Source organism: Cinclus cinclus, chromosome 25 (assembly GCF_963662255.1).
Source record: "Cinclus cinclus chromosome 25, bCinCin1.1, whole genome shotgun sequence".
Classification (NCBI taxonomy): Eukaryota; Metazoa; Chordata; class Aves; order Passeriformes; family Cinclidae; genus Cinclus; species Cinclus cinclus.
This window is the reverse complement of record NC_085070.1, coordinates 6,429,432-6,448,838: the sequence shown is the minus strand read 5'-3', so window position 1 is coordinate 6,448,838 and position 19,407 is coordinate 6,429,432. Positions and strand designations below refer to the sequence as shown.

The following is a 19,407-nucleotide window of genomic DNA, read 5'->3' as shown; positions in this document are numbered from 1 at the left end:
CGGGGAGAAGGAAAGCCTCATCCGCACGCCTCGGCTCCCGAGGAAGGGCTGGTTGAGTGGCCATGGCGGCTCCATCTCCATGCCAAGCTTCTCCAGGTGCCTGTCCTGCCTCGGAGTTGTGCCACCAGCCCCAGCCACACTGTCCTCAGCCGCCTCAAGATGGGACACCCTGAGACACCTGATACTGCTCGGAGCAGAGTCCTCTCCATCCTCGTCCCAGCTGGATGTACAACCTCGTGCCTCTTCCAGCACCTTACTCTTGCTCTCTGTGTGCACTGGGAAGAGTCATCCCCAAAAATGACCAGGTTTCCTCTCTGTGCCACAGAAGGGATGAACTGATCGTGAGGTCCAGCTGTGCCATCACACAAGACAACCAATTTAGAGGTCACCAAATCATCTCCTTGTCTCCCCATGCACCAATTCTCTGTGTCCACACATGGGTGGAAGGAGACAAAGCCGTTTATTTTTCCCTCCCTGGCTGACAAGCACCAAAGACGGATGGACAGAGGAGCAAAGCTCCAGCTGAGCCTTTGTAGAGCCACAGGGCCACTGCTCAGCCCTGCAGATGTCATTTTGTGACATCTCCAGGCTGGTTTGTCGTCATGAATCAGCATTTCCCTTCATCCGAGCAGTGCGGTGCTTCTCCCAAATACATGAAAGAGAAAAAAAAAAGCACATTTGCAGGCAGAGGAAGGGAAACAAAGCCTGCACGAGCAGCACAGAGCTATTTGTGGCTGAGCCTGAGCTGAGCAGAAGATGGCTGGAGCCAGGGCACAGCAAAAGGCACCTTCAGCCTGGCTTTGGACCAAGGACATCTGGCTGTGCCCTATGCTCCATCCAGGATCTATCCCCAGATTCCACATCACAGCTTGAGAAGGCTCCTGGAGCACCCAGAGCCTGCCAGGGAGACATCTTCATCCTCGGCAGCACCAGGAGGGTACAGAGCTGGACGGGTGAGGGGCTGGGGTAAGGAGTGGAAAAATACCTCATAAACAGAGAAATTCAGATTACCCATAAATCTTTTTCAGGTCAAAGGGGGAAAGGGATTTTTAATAGAAAATGGAGGTTATGGGATTGGCAATAGTTATGTGACAGACGTATAGAGTTAAATCCTCATAATCTCCTTTACCATTTAGCATTGAGCACCATCCTAATTCCATGTTTCATAAAACCGTCTCCAAATCACTGGGAGAGATTAAAAATTTAGAAATAGCACAGCAATATTTTTAAACCAGAAATCACTGCTCACATCTGGTCAGATGTGCTGACCCTAACCTACATATCGAGGGCATTAATTCACATGAACCTGAAAAGACGAGGCTGAGGGAGCTGAGCTGGAAGAGTTTCTGCTGGGAATGCAGCCTGGAGCCCAGCCTGGCTCCAGCTGGGAGCTGCACTGAGCCCAGCACAGGGCTGGGCTCTGGGGCTGGCTCTGAAAGGCAGGTGTTTTAAGTTATCAGAGCTCAATCTTCCTAAATTGTGGTAAATTACAACCTAGAGGTACTGAAATATTAATATCTCTATTCGAGCTGGGAGAACCAAGTCATTTTGCTATCATCCCTTCAGAATATTTACTAGTCTTGATGGCTGGACTTCCCAAACTCCAGCACCTTCAGTGACACAGCAAAGCACCGGGCCATTCTGCAAGCACCTGCTTGCTCCAGAGAGGGGCCACAAACTGTCCCCAGGATCTGTCACCATCTCCAGGAGAGGTGCAGGTGTGTGTGCAGCCCAAGCAGCACAGCAATGCCATCACCTTCCCAGCAGCACAAACCTGCTGGGGAAGAGCCCATCCTGTTCTAAGAAGCAGATTTAGGAGCAGTCTCAGACAAGGACCGGCTCTGTGCCAGCCAAGGGCTCTTGCTCCTGAGGTAAGAGGCTTTCCCTGCTCTCTGTGCATGTCCATCACCTGTGCTGGCAGCACACAGCCAGCCCCGAGCCCACCCAAAGCCGGCTCAGAGCTCAGCACCATCCTTTAGCTGGGTGGAAACCTGACAGAGCTGGGAAAATGCTGGAGAATTGGTGTTTCAAGGGGGTTCATGCCATCCCTTGGGCAGGCACGGGGCTGGGGTTCACATTACCCCACTGGCAGCAGCTTTTCTGAGACCTCCTTCCTGACCCTGGTAGTGTGACCACCCAGGTGCCCACCCCAGCCCTCCTCCAAGGCTGGTGAGGATCTGCCAGGGCTCCCACCCAGGAAAAACCCTACCCAAAGGGGCTGGAGGGGCTGCCAGGGTTTCCCCAGGCCTGGCTGGGCTGCAGGGATGCTGAGGAGAGCAGCAGGCTAATGGCCAGCTCCCAGCTCATTTATTATCCTCATTAAGGGTGTTTGACACCTGCCCTGTTCAAGGAGAAAGTGAACCAAAGCTTGGCACGCATGGAGCTGGGAATTACAGGTACGTGGCAAGTCCTGGGTGTTCCTCCATGCTGAGGGGAGGACAGTAATTCCATCATACACTGCCTGCACGTTCGGAATGCTGGAGCAGCCTCTGGCCTTTCCCAGGGCAAGCTTCCTCCAAGCCCCCATCCCCAGAACACCCTCATTAGCTTTGTGCTAAGGAAGGGAGTGACCTTGGAGCTGGTGGAGCGAGGAGTGGAATCTCCAAGCACCATGGAAGGGATGAGGAGGGAAGTGGCCGAGGCTGGACCCTTCCAAGGAGAGCACAGAGGTGCTTGGGAGAGCAGCACGTCCTCCTGGGATGTCACCTCCTCACTGTGTCCCAGCCCAAAGGGTTAAAACCGCACGCTGAGCCCCTCAGAGAGCAGCCTCAGGGGTGGGAATGTGTCAGGAAATGCCAAGCAGGGCCTGGGGCATGCAGCAGGTAGCCAGCACAGCAGCAGCGATGGCAGGTACCTGCCACAGCATCTTCCCTGCCCTGGCACTGCAGTTGGGCTGCCATACGAGTCCCACCTTGGTGGCACAGCCCCTCTGGCTCCAGCAGCACAGCCCTTCCCGAGCTGACAAAGCAAAGAGGGAGCAAAGGAGAACCTGCCTCTGGTCCTCTGGGTAAGGGCATGGCTCAAACGTGCTCCAAGCACCTGCTTCTTAATGCATCTGCATGGAAATTAAGGCCTGAACCACCTCCAGCAATTACGACAGCACCCAGGCTGAGGCTGTAACCCTTGCCTGGGAAAAAAAGCTCCCCCTGGCTGGATTCCTGCTTCTTGAACTTCCCGTGGCAGCTCCTGAGAGGTACCAGTCCCACCACACCATCCACGGAGGGGCTGATCCAGAGCTGGATATCCCCCAGCTCTGCCTCACCTCCTGAGCATCTCAGCCCGGGGACCCTCAGCTCTGGGGGGGAGGAACGAGCCCAAGGACCAGAGGCAAGGGCCCCTCCCTCCCCTTCCAGAGCCCACCTCCATTCTTTGGCCAAGCTGAACACAACTCCTGAGGTCCCAAGGGGACATGTGGTGACATTACCCAGCTGAATGACAGCACTGTGTCCCCAGGGAGGCCAAATGAGTGGGCACGAGGGGTGGGCAAGGGGACACCCCAGAGGCCACGCATGTCTGGCCTTGGGCTCCCTCCACAATGGCCAGGCCAGGCTACAGATGCATCACAAGCCACCCGGTGGCTTTGCAAGGTGGAGACCAGGATTCCCACCGTGCACAACACCAACAGCAGAACACCTCTGGGCAAGCTGTGCCAGGTCCTCACCTCCTCCCCATCCCCTCCAAGCTGTGCTTGCTCCCCTCTCAGGCCCAGGAGCTGTCGCAGCCCTTGCCAGGCACAGCTGGGAGCAGGCAGGAGCACGAGCCTGGAAATGGAATTCCTCAATGTTTGGTAGAGCTCTGCTGGCGGATGATGGCGGCGACACGCAGCCGGCGTGCGCTGGGGGATATTTCTGCGGGATCCACGAGCAGGGAAAGGGTGACTCCCAAGCCTATGATTATGTAAAGATCAAGAGCTGGCTCTAACCGAGATCTCAGAGGCGAGGAACGCTCTGCACCCAGAGCTGCCACCGTACATCCTCCCCAAACAGCAGCATCGCAACGACTGCAATGACTGAGCGCCTTCCTCCTTCGTGCCCACCATGGAAGTGGCACCTGTGAACGTGCCTGTGCTTGGCTGTGAGGTGCCTCCATCCGAGGCACGGCTCAGCCTCGCGTGCTGCCATGTCAGAATTCCTGCCACGAACACTTCCAGCTCTGTTCTTGCCCTCGGCTCGCCAACTGCTCCAGACAAGGACGGAGCGCTGCCCATCCATCCCCCCAGCACGGGGCCACACGGGCAGAGATCCCGGCACCCCGACACCGAGGTGCTGGAGCCACGACTGCCCCGAGCCGTGCCCCATGCTCCCAGGCAGCCCCCAGCTCCAGGAAGGGATGTTCCACAGCACACCCCTGGCACTCGCCCCTGGCACCAGGCACAGCCTCTTCCTGCAGAGGACAAACACCCAGGAACATCAGGGTTGCCTTTATCTGCTCCCCATCCCAAGGCAGGGGCAGCCCAAAGCCAGGCACAGGTAAAGGCTCTGGGCGAGCGGCCATGGTGGCTCCTGGTGCTGGGAAATTTTGGCAGGATAAACAAGCGCCAGGCACGGCGAGGAGCTGAGCACTGCAGGCTTCTCCTCCGTGCATTTAATGAGGTTTCCATGTTTCATTTCAGAGACAAACGAGCGCTGTGCCACACTGGGGGGCCGAGATGGGAGAGATTAGAAACCGCGAGCTGCACCGTTCGCTGCGCCCAACGCGGGAACATCATGTAAATATAATGCCAATATAAATCAGGAGGCAGAGCCATCCAGCAACATCTCACAGGGAGACGCTTCCCTGGCTCCCAGCCTCTCAGTTGTGACCAGTCCGTTCCTCGTCACACCACTCGCCTCCCCTCTGCCCGGCTGCTCTCCCTCGCACTGCCAGACCATCTCACTGCTCAACTCTCCGCTTGCCAACCACCTATTTCTGTTTATTTTATAAACGGGGCAGAAATAAGCAGCTACAGCCCATCAAGGGATTTCTAAACTTCAGGGGTTCCTTGGATCAAATGTTCATCTGCTTTCGGTTTCTACTTGAGCTCTTGTTCTACAGCAGGAGCACGTTAAAAGGATGTGCTTCGATGCCCAGAAATATTAAGTATCTGAAAGGTTTATCATGCATTAAGCAATTCTCTTTTTTTTATCCTACTATTCTAATGAAACTTCCATTGTATTGCTGTCCTCTCTCTGGAACCACTTCACATTAACACTTCGCATCACCAGGACTATTTGATGCTGAAGATCTCTCCCTCTTTTTTTTTTTTTTTTTAAGAAATAAAATGTAAAATGAGGCCACGAGGAGTTGTGCTAATGGAGGCTTTTAATTTGCTCTTCTCCGACGAGATAGCTCTGTGGGAAGAGATCCCTTTTCCAAGAAGCTGGGGCTGAAAAGATGCAAAAAGCAATAAACCGGTGCAGCTCTTTATTATTTTGACTATTGGGGGTCGAAAGGAATCATGGCATCCTCGACGGTTATTTGTTTCCTGGTTTGTTTTTTTCCTTTTAGCACAGTAAAAAATGCAAATGTAAGCAAAGCAGACGCTGGCACGTTCAGCTCAGCAGATCTGAAGCACAATAGCGATTTTGGGTAAAGCTCCCAAAAGCAGCTTCACCCCAGCTCGAATAAAGCAGCTATTCCATAATTAATAATTGATGGAATAATTGATCATCACTGCACAACTGGACAGGGTGCCCTATTAAACCCAGTAAATATTTTTCATTGGATTAACATTCAGCTAACGGGGTAATGTAATGGGCAGCAAGAGAGGTCTCATGAAAGGAAGCAGCTCCGTCCCCTTTCTTTCACTTTCCTCATTTCCTAAAATTTCCCCCTTGCTGTTCTCAAATGTCAGAGACGATAATTAGGGCAAATGTCATTTTACATCCTCCGAGTAGACAATTTTCCAAGAGGTGGGTGCTTCCAGCACCGCATCCGCAGGTCGGGTCGTGGGCAAAGAGGTAATTTATTACAGAAACATAATTAAAAATTCCCGCAGATCCGGAAATGGGCAATTCCTTTATGTAACATGGATCGATTGTTGTAACAAACGCAGTGGGATTTAAGTGCCTGTGCTCCACGCAGCTCCTGCCTCTTTTTAATTGCATCTAGAGCAGAGACCCGGTTAGAGTATCACCTCTCTGGATGTGGGCAGCATCCACTTAATGCCCAACTTTAAATTAATCTGTAATCTTCCAGCGTGTGTCTCCTTGACACGCTTGTTCCATGATTCTCCCCATCCCCCCCACACATATATGATTTATCTATAATCTGATTGATGTCAAGCCGTTGGGTTACACTTCACACAGCGTTCCTAGGGGGAAGGATGCGAATTTTAAGGCATCGCTGGCTTTCGCCTGCTGGCGGGATCAGGCTGAGAAGCGCTCCGGGGACGCGGAGCGCTCGGTCCCGGCGCGGCCCCACCGGAGGATGCTGCGGCCGTCGGTGCGGGGTCCCGGCCGCTGCTGCCACCGCCGCCCCGGGGGCTCGGCCGCGGAGCCGCTCCGGGATGCGCCGGCACCGAGCGGCCCCGCTCCGCGCACGGAGCCCCGCGCAGCGCCGCGCCGTCCGGGGCGAGCGCTCCGGGAGAGCGCACCGACAATCCCGGGCACTCGGGGAGGGCGCAGAGAGAGCGCGGCACCGAGAGCGGCGGAGCCACGGGCAGGGCGCACCGACAGCCCAGGAAGGCGTACCGAGAGACCCGGGACCCCGGGGAGGTTGGACCGAGCGTCCGGGGACCCCGGGGAAGGCGTATCGAGATCCCAACAGGGCTCACCGAGACCCTCGGGACCCCAGGGAGGGCGCACCGACAGCCCAGGAAAGCGCACCGAGAGCTCCGGGACCCCGGCGAGGGCGCACCGAGAGATGTTGCACCGAGAAACGGAACACCGAGAGCCCCGGGGAGGGCGCAGCCCGTGCCGCCCGCCCGGTCCCGCTGCCGGGGAACCCCGCCGCCCCTTCCCCGGTCCCCACGTACCTTTCGGCAAAGAGTACAGCAGGAGAAAAGTTACCAGCCACATGCCATACAGAGCAGCTCTGGCCCCGGGCTGCGGCGCAATTGCGGAGGTGCGGTGCCCCGGCGTGCCGCGCTCCTGCCGCCGCTGCCAGCCCGGCTGAGGTGCCCAGCGCCGCTCCCGCTCCGCCCCGCTCCGCTCCCGCCCGTGGGCCGGGCTCCCGCCCGCGCCCGCCCCCCCCGCGCCGCGCAGGGCTGGGGGCGGCCGCGGCCCCCGCCGGCCGAGCCCTTTCCTCCTCCTCCTCAAGGGCTGGCAGAGCCCCTGGCCCCCACCGGCCGCCCCCGAGCTGCGTCGCCCCCCGGGCCATCAGCCCCGGTGCAGCCCCGCGGCCGGAGCGCGGTTCTCGCTCCTCCGTCCCCGCAAAGCGGCACCGCGGAGCCTTGCCCTAGGTGAGCCCTGTCCTGGCCGCAGGGCTGCGGGTGCAGCAGCAAGCACGGCTGGGCCACCCGGGACTCGCAGCTGGCACTCCTCCTGCTCCCCGGGCCACCCGCACGCTCCTGCGGCATCCGGGGGACAAAAATAATACGGTGTTTTGGGTTGGAAGGGACCTTACGGACCATAGGGACGCCTCTCAGCAGACCGGGTTGCTCCAAGCCTTGCCCAGCCTGGCTTTGGACACTCCTGAGGATGGGAGATCAGGGTTTCGGCAGCCCCTGCTGCTCTCATGAGAGGGGACACAAGCAAGACAGGGCCAGCAGATTCATTACACATTCATGCCTCCAGCCAGCAAATAACAAACAAATACCAGCTAATGCTTTACTTTGGGGTGTATTTATCCAAGGCTTAGCTCAAGCCGAGGCTTGTACTCCCCAAGACTTAGTCTCACCAAAGCCAATTTGTCGGGACCGCTAGAGCATTCAGAGTGTCTTTTATTGAAGTGATTATAGCAGGTTTTCTTTGCTTTCCAAAACAGCCTTTACAAGCCAAATTTGTTGGAAAAATAAACAGAAAGAAAGATTAAAGCATTCAGATTTCAAACAAAACAACCAGCAGGAAAAACATTACATTCGGATTTTTTTAAAAGCACTGTTTAGATTTAATTGCAAACGCAACTATCGTCACGGAAATTGGGAAAACAACAGCCCCTTGACCATTCCCAGCCCTCGAGGATTCACTGCAAGCCTCCCACCTAGAAGTCCCCCGAAGAGCTCAGCGAAGGGGTACCCGTGGGTGGGAGGTTCCCATTTCAGAGGGGGGACATGGCCAAAGGACACGGAGAAGGGTCCTCCATGCCCACCCCAAGTCCCCTGTCCCCTCCCTGCTCCAGGCCAGCCTCACCAGACGAGGCCACTGCCACCTGACCTCGGTGCCAGCAGCAGGAACGGGCGCAAACACCGTGCCCGTTCTGTGCGGGTCTGACACACCACAGCCTTCCCTCCTCCTCCTCCTCCTCCTCCTCCTCCTCCTCCTCCTCCTCCTCCTCCTCCCCAAGGTTGTGCTTCCTCGGCGCTGCCGAGCTCGGTAACGCCGTCACCACCCCCTCCCCAGCCCGTTCCCATTCCCGGGCCACCTCAGCGGCTCGTGGGTGTCACAGCCCTCCCACGCCAGGCACGTGCCACTCGCCAGCCCCACGCCCGCAGCCCTGGCCCTGCCACCAGCGTCCCGAGAGGCGGCGAGGCAGCAGCTGATGCACACGCGGTGCCCACACATCCCTCCAGGAACCGAGGTGCATTTCAATCGCCACCTACATCGCCGTGCAGATGTTCGCTGATACTTCGCGGGGAAATTGGTATGCAGGCCCATACCCAGGCAACCAGCAAAGCCCGGGCTCTGGGGAGCCCCAGCCACATGCCAGGCATCTGCCCCCTTCCCTCCCCGGCAGCTGCTGCAGGATTGCAGCACAGCCCAGCCCAGCCTGCTCCCAGCGAGCTGCCAGCCCTGGAACCTGCTACAGCACTCTGCAAACCAGCACACAACGTGTCGGACTCAGGTGTGGTTGGTACCCTCCTACACTGGGGAGTGAATGGGACTGGGGTGCGTGGGCTGGCCGGGCACTCGCTGGCACAGCACCCACAGGGCCCCACAGATCTCTGTGTGAGGCACGTGAGCAGGGGAGTAAATGCTGCTCACTCATTTGTTTTTAGCTCCCTTGGCTGTTCCGCAGCTCTCGTGAGGTTCCTCGCCATCCCAGCTCAGAGAACCAGCTCAGCGCACTGACCTCCCACACCAAGGGCTCCTTCCTTAGGACAGGAGCTGCTGGTGAGGCAGGAAGCAGCACCAGAGTCAAAATTTAAAGCTGGCCTGGCAAGTGCTCAGCCTGGGTCACACTCGGGGAGCCCTGGCGAGTCCTTGAGCCTCCTGTGCCATTCACTCGGGCCCTGTTTGCTCCTCCGTGGATCGCCCAGCCCAGGCCCTTTGCCAGCTCGCCGAGCCTGGGCACACGTGCGGGGCTGGCAACACTGGGCAGGCAGCCAGAACTCCCGGAGCAGCAGCCCCTGCCAGCCCACACCTGGGGCTCAGCTCTTGCCCAGCAGCTGGCCAGCGTTGGGGGATATCAACCTCTTCACGGCTCCGCATTTGGATGTGCACAGGAAGCGTTTGTGTGTCGTGTCTTGCGTGCACGCTCAGCCCAGAAAGCTGGTGTCCTGCTACCAACCAGAACTGCATCGTGTGCTTCATGTGGCTGCGTTGAGGAAAGGCAGGAAGTCTCCACAGTAATTATTTCAGCAGTGCTGACCTGCACTCTGGCAGCACAGGCGGCTCGCAGGAAGCCTGGCCAGCAGTGACTCGCGAGGAGAAGCCCATCTCACGCTCTCTGTAGCCACTGCCCTGCTCACAGGCAGCCAGCAGCCTTGCCAGAGCCAGCAGCCAGCCCAGCTGCATGGCTCAAAGGTGAAGCTCACACTGAGGAATTAATTCCCTGGCCCAAATTCCACAGAAGTCACAGAAGAAATTACAGCAACACACGGCCATGCACAGTTCTGAGCCCCAATAGGCTCTGGGAGGAGGGACCCTCTGCACCGCACCACAGCAGGAATTGCACAGGGGGGTCCTGCTGCCTCTCCTGAGGGCACGGGGCATCCCACAGCCCTTTGAATAGCCCTCCCTTCAATCTCCCCCTTCCCTAGCATTTGTTCTGCCTCTGGGAAGAATTACACTCAGCTCCAGGCTGCCCCAGAGCTCTGGGGATTGCAGCAGTGCCCCGCGCTCACACACCCCGTTAGCCAGTGAGGTATTTCTCCCTAAAGACAATTCCTCCACTAATACTCGAGAACTCCACTCTCCACGCAGGCACAGAGAGGCAAACAGCCAAGAGGAGGGTCCGTACAGAGCCCCCCCATCTCCCGGGGTCAGCGCTGCACCCCGCATCCCTCCGGCCGGGGCACACCTCACCTCCCACCCGGCCCCAGCCCCGTGCCCTCGGCCGCCCTCGCAGACAAATCCCCGGAGGAAACGGTCATTAAAACAACAGGGCTACTTATCTGCCGCGAGCCGATTGCCACAAAGCACTTCCCACGCATCATCGCCAACTTACCCTCGCAGCACCTCTCCCAGCAGGGCCAGAGACAGAGCTGTGTCCTGCACAGCCACTGCTGCCAGCTCAGTCCCACCAGTAACATGGAGGACAGGCTTTGGGGGTAATTGCAGGATGGGCTTCAGCTAATTAGTGACTACACTTGGGTGGAAAAGTGCTGGGCATGCCCGGGTAGGATTCCTTCCAGCAAAACCTTTCCTGGACCCCGTGCCCTCCTCCCCAGTTGCCCCCAAGCCCAAGACTGGCCCTGAGTGGGTGCTGAGGGGGAAAGGACCCCACCTTTCCTGTGGCTGCAGCCCCCAGTGCCTCAGTTTCCCTGGTAACAGAGGGGAGCAAGCGGCTGCCACATGGAGTGGCTGCAGGATAAACGGCCTGGAGGTGGCGAGGGGCTCGTGCCTCAGTAAAGGGCTGCAAACCCTGGGCAAACAGGTGCCCATCAGGCCAATGTACCCAAAAACGACATCCTGCTTGAGCCTTTTGTGTAATGCACTACAGGAGCAGCTGTGCTTCCATAAGGGATCCCGGGAACTTATGACTGTGGACGGACAGTGTCACGAAAAGGGGGAACAGTATTAAACTTCCAGCCCAAACCATCCAGCTGTCCTGTTCTCTGCGAAGGGCTCTGCGTCCCCCGTGCCTAGAGCGCGAATCCCTTGCCGGTCAAGCCGGGATCCTCGTCTTCCCAAGGAAAAGCCTCCTTCTTTCCCGGCAAGAAGCTGGGATTTGGTTCCCTCTAGTGTCGCAGCGCTCAGTTGCTGAGCGGGGACCAGGGGAGAGGGGACAGAGGCGAGGGAGCTTCGCCGAGGGGAGACCCGAGCGGGGAAGAGAGCGGGGTCCTTGTCATCGCCGGCTCCAGGGGCTTTGCACAGTTTTCGCAAGCTCCAGGGGCTAAACAGGCTGCCCAGGACAGCGGTGGAGGGATGTAAAGCAGGGATTTAAAAGACAGATGTGTACAGATGTGACCCCTGGGGATATGGTTTAGTGCTGGCCTTGGCAGCGTAGGTTAATGGGCTTGGGTGGTCCTAGAGGGGGTTTTCCAACTTCTGTGATTCCAAGGCAGGGTCCTGAGACGCATGGACCGGGTTCATGGGGACCCTCCTTTGCTTCCAGCCACATCCCACTGTGAATCCCACCGGGAGGACCCAGCCTGTCCATCCCTGGGCTGCAGTCCCATAGCATCGCTGCCACGAGCAGTTATCCCCTAATCACCTTTGGGGCACGTGCAGCGTGGAAGTGGGGGCTGGAATGTCGTTTCCTGGGGCAGGAGGGTAATTCCAGCCCGTGGAGCGTTGCTGTTTTTGCAGAGGTGCTGCTGCTGCTGGATGTGCTGCCTTTTTGGGAGCAGAGCAGAGAGAGGCCGAGACACGTGGCTGGCTCCCTGCCAGCCCGGCCCATCTCTCCTCTCTCCAGTGCTCCTCTCTGGCTCCCTGAGTCACCATTTGCTGCTCTCCTCTTTAAACTAATGAGGAGACATTTTTCATTTGTGTTTCCTCATGGGCGAAATGCGTCCCTGGCACCACGGAGCAGTGCTGGCAGCTCCTCCCTGGCTGCTGCTGCTGCTCTGGTTCCTGCCCTGCTGTCTTATCTCCTCACATTCAGTTGGGGATGAAGCATAGGCTGGCCAGAGCTCCTCTCCTTCATACCTGTCCATCCAGAGACCGGTGAAACAAGCAGGGAATAACCAGTGCTGCGGGGAAGCTGTTTGGATCCGGAAGCCTTCCCAGAGGAAAAGGGCACTCCAGTTGTCCACTGTATTATTCACCCAATCCCCTTTGTACCGCAGAAAAGATTTACTCTGAGAAGATTAATGGCTCAAGGGGCTGTGAGAGAAATCCTCTGAGATTGCCTGGTTCAGGGGAGAAGGCAAACACCTCCTTGCCGAGGCCACACAGCACAGGGAGCACAAGGAAAGAGCTGGGGGCTGGGCTTGTCCATGGGACACCCTCTGATGGGGACAATGACTGTGGAGAGCAGGACCCTCTCATGGGACAGTGGCAAGAGGAAGGAGACACGGTGGCCTTTTCCTGGAGTGCCCCCAACTTCCCTCTCCCAAAGCTCCAGGGCTCAACATCCAAAACAAATTCCTGGGGAGGCTTGGAGAGCTGCTGTCAGCCCCTGCACCCCAGGTCAGAGAGGCCACATTTCCTGCATATCCTGTCCTGGGTTTATGTCTGTCCTCTGTTCCTGGCTCCATCCTGGAGGAACACAGAGCTGGGCTGCTCACAGCTGAGCTCTGATAAGACCCTGCCCTCCAAATGTCTCCCCCAGTGCAAGGGTTTGGGTGCTGGGGCGTGCCCTGCCCTGTCACTGTCCCCAGTGTCAGTGTCTCCAGCCCTGGCTCACCCCGGGCTGGGGTGTGGGGCTGTGCAGGTGTGGGCACACGTAGGTGTCCTCAGGCCGTGCAGAATAATGCCATTAATGCCATCTGGTGCCGAGACAGAGATCCCGAGCAGGAGCCAGACACGGCTTTTCTCTCCCTGTAATCCCTGGCCCCAGAACCACGGGGGTTCTGTCTGCGGGGCTCACGGGGAGTGAAGGGCACGGCTGCAGCCCTGGCACGCTCAGGAGCCGGGAATGAGGGGAGCCCTGGGACTCAGGGGTGTGGAACGGGCTCATTTCACACCCTGCTGCCTTCCTGCCTGCTGGGACCTTCAGCTCCTGCTTTTGGGGGACACAGCCCCAGCACACTCAGTGAGGTGTGGGCAGCGCAGTTGTGCTGCGGCCAAACCCTTCTGTGCTGTTAAACAGGCACTTTTCATAGAATCTCAGGATCATTTGGTTTGAAAAACACCTCTAAGACCATCGAGTTTAACCATTAACTATTTTCTCCCTCGGTTGAAGGAGTCTTGTCCCTGCTTGAGTTGTACAAAGCTGCAATGAGTCTTTATTAGTGGGTCACTGTCAAGTCAAAATTATATTCCAAAATAATCTCCTTACTGTGTTAAATAAGCACCTCAGATTAGACAAATTGCACGGATTTTGCCTAATAACCTTCCCCCAGTTAATCCTATTTTTCTGTCAATGTCTGACCTCGATCGAAGCCCAAACGGACCCTGGGAGTTGGTTTCTCCATCCCGGTTGTGCTGGCATGGTCGGGGTCATGAAGGCAGCTCCTTGCACACCTGAACAACCACAGTGGCTTCAGGTGAGGGGAGGAAACCCCCTGAGTTGGGGCTTCTCATCCAAATCATTCCCTGCTCAAGTTCCCCTCCAGACCGACGAGGCTGGGAGTGAGCTCCCTGCTGCATCCCTCCCCGAACCCCTCCTTCTCTGATTGTTTGGGGTGCCCCAGGAAGGATGCTGGGGACAGGCAGCCCTGTGCCCTCCCGTCACTAGGTGTCTGTGTTGGGCCAGCTCTCGCACACAGAGCGAACCTCCCTCCTCACTCTCCGCCCAATTGGGGAGAGTTTCGCTTTTTTTTTCTTTTCTTTTATTTTTTTTTCCTGGCTGAATACGAAGCCGAGAGAGGCTGAGAGCACACCCAAAGCTCCGTGCTTCATCCCAGACCCGCTCCTGACCAAGGACGCCTGGATCGCGCTCTGTGCTGCTGTGCTGGGTTGACCTTGGCTGGACACCACTGAGCTGCTCCAGCACTTCCCTCCCCAGCAGGGTAGGAAGGGATTAAAGAGAGGGAAAATCCCCCAAACGCGTGGGTCAAGAAAAAGGCAGTTTATAAAGTGAAAGCAGAGGAAGCGTGAGCACAAGGAAAGGGAAAAAGGAGCCCAGAAGGCTGAAATTCTCCACTTGCCATCTGCAGGTGATGCCCAGCCCCTTCCCGGGAAGCCCGGATCGCTCTGCAAGCCCAATGTTGTAACTCAGGAACACTCCCTTCCTCCTCCTTTCCCTTTTCTTCTGTTCCTGAGCAGGTGTCACCTGGTCTGGAATATCCTTTTGTCAATTTGGGGCTGTCCTGGCCGTGTCCCCTGCCCAGATCCTGCCCACCCCAGAGTGCTGGTGAGGGGCGGTGTTGAAAGGGCAGTTCTGCTGCTGTGGGAGCAGCAGGAACCTGAACTGGGGTGTTCCCAACACCTTCCCAGTTTCCAACACGCAGCCCAGCTCCGAGAGGGCAGCGAGGGAGAGAATTAACCCCATCCCAGCCAGACACGAGCACACAAAGAGCCCCACAGCTCTGCCAGCCGCCGCCTGGGCATCCCAAGGGCAAGGCAAATGCCGCAGCATCCAGGACCTGCAGCTGGGAGAAGAAATATCGGGAGCAAACCCAGGGTGGAGGCCGCTGCCTGCTCCGTGCCTCGGGCTGTGGAGGAGCCAGCGGGAACCTTTCCTTTCCTGGGTCTGTGGTGGAAGTCGCCTGCAGGGCTGAAAAGTGATTGGCACCGAGCCAGGAGAGTGGGCGATTCAAACGCCTCGGGCACACAGTTTAACTTCTCGGAGCTTGAACTTTATTAGCCAAGAAACTCTTGCTGGGTCTAAGAGGCGGAGAAGCACGAGGGTAATTTGCGTTCTGGCCTTGCGGGGTAAGGGATCCACTGGAGCAGGGTGAGGGGTGGCCACTGGCCAGGACTCCTGGGCTTCGGCTGGAGCTCTGCTTCCATGATGGCATTGCAGCTCTGGAGCAGGAGAGAGGGAGGATGACATGGCCAGTGTGTCCCAGCCCCTCTCCTCCCGGGACAGTCCCCCCCAGAAGTACTGCCGGGAAGCATGAGTACCCCAAAGCATCCCTGCCCAGCACAGAGAGCCTGGCTGCCAGCTGCAACCCCCTACCTGCAGCTACAGCTCCTCCTCGTTCCCTTGTCTGTGGAACAAAAAGCAAAGGGAGAAGGGTTACACTGGGAAATGTGGCTGAGAGAGGGGGGAACACGGGCTGAACCGCAGCCCTGTCAGCTGGCAGGACTGGAATAGGCAGGAGAGGTGAGGCTACCTGAAAACCATTCAATACCCACCTCCTCTTCTTCCTTCCTCCGCAGTGGAACCGCTGGCCTGGGGGCGAGAAGAGCGACTGAGGCTGAGCCTCCTCCCGCCCCATCACACCCACCCCTGCAGCCCAGCACTGCCCAGCCACAGGCTCCTGCTCGAGCTGCCCCATGATTGCAAATACTGCTGGTTTTCATGGTTTTCTCCCTATAACTAGCGGGCACCATCCTTGCAGCAGCTGTGACCATGGCAAAAAGCGGTGCTGGTACAGAGCAGTGCTGGAACACCCGGGCAGGGTCGCAGGGTGCCCTGCACACTTAGCATCGGGTCAGTCTGGGAGCTGCAGAGGTTCGAGGGCTCTGGGAGCACTGGTTACTCTCTCTGGAAATGTCAGTGTTTTCTCTGCTATTTTTAATGAGTGACCTTCCCTCTGAAGCCCTGGCGCTGGCAGGGGAACACTAAATATTTACGTGGTCTCCCTCCCAACTCGCCCTGTGCCTGGGAGCGTGCCTGGATGGAAAGTTCCCAGGCAGCCCCAGGGGCAGGCTGTGCCCACCCCCGGTGCAGTGGGGGCAGGGTTGGTGACCCCCAGCCCCCTCCCGGCCAGAGGAGGGGGATGAATGGAGCAAGGAACAGAGCCGAGGGGTGCCCGGCTCACCCAGGCACTTACTGAGGATGATGAGGAGCCCGATCACAAAAGCCACGACGGCAAAGATCAGCCCCCCGTTGCGGATGGTGTCATAGTCTGGGGAGGAGGAGAGGTCAGCCCAGCCCGAGCTGGGGCTGAGCCCGCACCACAGAGCCCATGGCAGAGTGGCAAGGGGGGCTGCCCGTCCCCCTGCCCGGGCACACACTCACCGTAGCTGAACCTGTCCTGGCCCTGCTCGGGCACTTGCTCTGAAAAGAGGAGAAATTCCAGTGAGAGCCACGTCCTCACAATGTGGAGGTGGGAGAGACCAGGATTGAGGACTGCAAGTGAGAGTGCTGTGACTGCCTCGGCACGCAGCTGAGCCAGGAAACTCCTGGGTCTCACCCCAGGAGGTTTAGAGTCCATGGCAAATTCACGGGATGCACTTGCCGGCTGCATTTGCAGGATGCTCGTGAGCCTTTGAGCTCCAGGTGAAGCTGCAGGCAGGGACCCAGCTCCACTGCCCTCGGGAAGTGCCACTGCCTGCAGGACTCCAACCATGGCTCTGTCCCCTCAGTGCATGGGACTGAGCAACCCCTCAGGCTCACACCTCGCACCAGATGCACCCCAATAACCCCCTCCGTGTGAGCAGGCTGGTCACCGTGTCTCTGCTCCAGCAACCTCACCTGACTGCACAGCCCGCTGCTGGGAGCAGCCTGCAAGCAGAAATCACCCCAAGAAGCCAACCCCCAGCTGGCACCGATGTACCACAGGGCTGTGGAGCTCTGAAGACCCATCCCCACATCTGCCCACCCCAAATCCTCATCGAGAGCTCCCCCCGTGGCGGGAGGGACCAGCGCTGCTCCTCGCATGGAGATGTCCCGTGGAGGTGTCTGTCCTTACCGTCACCCATGGCCTCGGCGCGACGTCCGGCGGGCACCTCGCTCTGCGAGTGGGCACCCACGGGAAAGCGCATTAATTGGGAGACAAACCTCATTAAACATTAATGGCCTCGGTGTAATGTTTATCGCAGTCACGAGGGGAGGCACAGGGCTCCCGCCTGCCTTTGGGAAAAAGGGAGGGGAGGGAAGGCGCAGCACCCACCGTGCCAGCCGGTGGGGAGGGCTGGGCACCCCGAGTTGCGTGTCCTTGTCCCAACCCTCCCTCCCCTTCCCATTGTCAGCCCTGCTGGGCTTCACCTCCTGCGGTGGTGACGAGCCGAGGGATGGGCTCAAATACAGGCTGTGACTGCCTTTTGCTGGAGAGGAGCGAGCAGCACGCCCCGTCCTCCCAGCCTGGCACCGAGGGTGTTCCTCGGCCGGGTCAGCATCTCCGTGCCAGCACCGAGTCACCCCGGAGCCCGACAGCATCACGGTGATGTCCGCGGGGCATCCCCACCGGCAGTGGGCACCGGGATGCTGCGCCCCTCCCCGGGCGGTGCCAGCCCCGGGTCCGGCGGGGCCAGCTGCCAGGAGAGCTGTGCAATCCAGTTTGCTCTAATCTCGCCATCAGCGACCGGGAGTCACGCGCACAAAGGCGATTAAGGCCGGGGGTGGCCGTGGGGGGAGCCGGCCCCGAGGGACGCTCCCCTTGGCAGGGCTGACACCCGGAGCCCGTCCCGGCCCCGGTGCCACGGGGTGCAGCCAAGCCCCGGGAGGGTGCAGCGTGGGGCGGCTCTGCTGTCACTGCTGTCACTGCTGTCACGGTGCCCTGGCAGGGCTCAGCATCTGCCGGACCGGCGCGCCCGTGCAGCCTGACACAGCGGCTCCCCAAAAGCTCAGGAACAAGAGTGGCCGTGGCAGAGCCCCCGCACTCCCTTCCCACGGGTCTGGCTCTTGCTGAGCTGCAGAAGGGAGCAGGAGGGGGCACAAAGCCGGGCTGTGCTGCCCAGGGCGCTGCCCCTGCTCCCTTGGCCCCAGCCGGGCCACAATGGGACGGCGTGGGAAGCTGCCAGGCTGCCCTGGGAACGCCACGGCCCTCGAGACAACGCAGGCAGGCACCGATAGAAACGATATTTTATTCCTCTCCCCTTAGGTCACAGCACAGAGCACACCAGCCCTCCAGCACAGCAGCACACTCGCCTATTTAAAAGGAGACACAATAGCTCAGTTTATTTTGCAACACTCAGGGTTTGGCCATTTTACACACCACAGGGAGCTCTTTGTTTCGTGGTAACACCGACGGCACACTAGGGACAGCACGGGCACTCCGACTGGAGGGACACACACCGTGACACTCAGGGGTCTGCTCTGCCCGGGAATCCTCTGCAACAGCCAGGACAGAGGGAAGGGACACAAAACGAGAGACACGGTCCCTCTGCCTGGCACAGATGGGACAGATCTTCCCGATGCCACCAAGTGATGCCAAGCATGCAGGGACACACGGCCCATGCCTGAGGCAGGGCCACAACAGTGGGATGGACACAGCAGAAACTCCTCTCAGAACCATCCTGGAGGAAAAACCCCCTTCCCAGTGTGGGGATGGTATGCTGAGGTGTTTCAATGAAACCCTGGGGACCCTCCACTGCTGCTCCCCACCCAAGCTGGCAGTCCCTAGCCTCAGCTAAGGTTTTGCCTGTCCATGAACTTGGGGAAGAGCCAAAAATCACAGGTTTGCCTTGGACCCATGAGAGGACACAGGGTGACGATGGCCTCTGGACTCAGCACGTTGTCACAGTGCAAGCTCAGGTGTGCAAAAGCCCCGAGAATCACTCAGTGCCACTTGCTGCTGCTCCACGGGGAAAGGGGATAGCTGGCACCGGGGGTGACATGGAACCACCACGGGACAACACAGCACTGACACGGATGGCACAGGGAGTGACAAGGTGTCAGGAGGGGCAGGGAGCACCAGGAGGAAACGGTGCTGCCCCTTCCCTGCCAGAGACAAGCACAGACAGGATCCTTTTAGCCCTCAACCTGTGTCACCCACCCAGCACTGGCTCACAGGCAGGAGCTGGTTTGTGCTGGTTAGTGGAGTCACCGCTGTGCTGCTGCCCTCATCCACACTGTCACTGTTCTGGGGACCTCACGGACTTCTCTGCCACCATGACCTTGCCTCACACTTAAAGCAGAATCCCCCAGGTTTAACCAGGGACAGAAATGGGGAGTGCCAAGCAGGAGAGCTCCCTTCAGCCTTGAATCCAGCACCCCAGTGACCCCAGCGAGAAGGGTTGAGCCATGGGATGTCCCTGCCTGACTCACACCCCACCCCCCCATGGCTGTTTTGAGGCTGGGGGCATGCAGGGGGTTATTGCTGAAATGGGGACGGGTGGCCCTGAAATGGCTGGGCAAGTCCCCAGGGCACTGCAGGTCCCCAAGCCCTGCCCAAAACCAGGAGGGCTGTGCTGCTGGCATGGCCAGGGAACGGGGGTCCCTGCCCCACAGCCCACACTCCCTGTTCCCAGGCTTGGAGGGCAGCCCAAAGGGCAGCAGCCTGCCAGT

At 58.6% G+C, this 19,407-nt stretch overlaps 2 protein-coding genes across 2 annotated transcripts in view; both read right to left on the bottom strand.

Annotated features, from left to right (window-relative positions):
* DSCAML1 (DS cell adhesion molecule like 1) overlaps positions 1–7,001 on the bottom strand; it is a 92,840-nt gene extending 85,839 nt beyond the window's left edge. Inside the window, exon 1 of the mRNA XM_062508644.1 lies at positions 6,956–7,001. Coding sequence (XP_062364628.1) covers positions 6,956–6,998 — 43 coding nt within the window. The 5' untranslated portion in view covers positions 6,999–7,001. The remainder of the gene's footprint in view (positions 1–6,955) is intronic.
* Positions 7,002–15,195: 8,194 nt separating this feature from the next.
* FXYD2 (FXYD domain containing ion transport regulator 2) lies at positions 15,196–16,964 on the bottom strand. Its single transcript, XM_062508749.1, has 5 exons — positions 16,871–16,964; positions 16,198–16,236; positions 16,010–16,084; positions 15,369–15,405; positions 15,196–15,220 (listed from the first exon to the last, which is right to left on the bottom strand). The coding sequence occupies exons 1-5, from the start codon at positions 16,962–16,964 to the stop codon at positions 15,196–15,198; spliced, it is 270 nt and encodes an 89-aa protein (XP_062364733.1).
* Between the last annotated feature and the right edge of the window lie 2,443 nt (positions 16,965–19,407).

What these genes read in the sequence shown, in the direction of transcription:
- FXYD2 (XM_062508749.1), bottom strand. Translation starts at nt 16,964, where the DNA reads ATGAGGTTTGTCTCCCAATTAATGCGCTTTCCCGTGGGTGCCCACTCG. An exon ending in CGCCGAGGCCATGGGTGACG is followed by an intron (nt 16,237 to 16,870) that starts GTAAGGACAGAC and finishes TCCTCTTTTCAG; the next exon opens with AGCAAGTGCCCGAGCAGGGC. An exon ending in CCAGGACAGGTTCAGCTACG is followed by an intron (nt 16,085 to 16,197) that starts GTGAGTGTGTGC and finishes CCTCCTCCCCAG; the next exon opens with ACTATGACACCATCCGCAAC.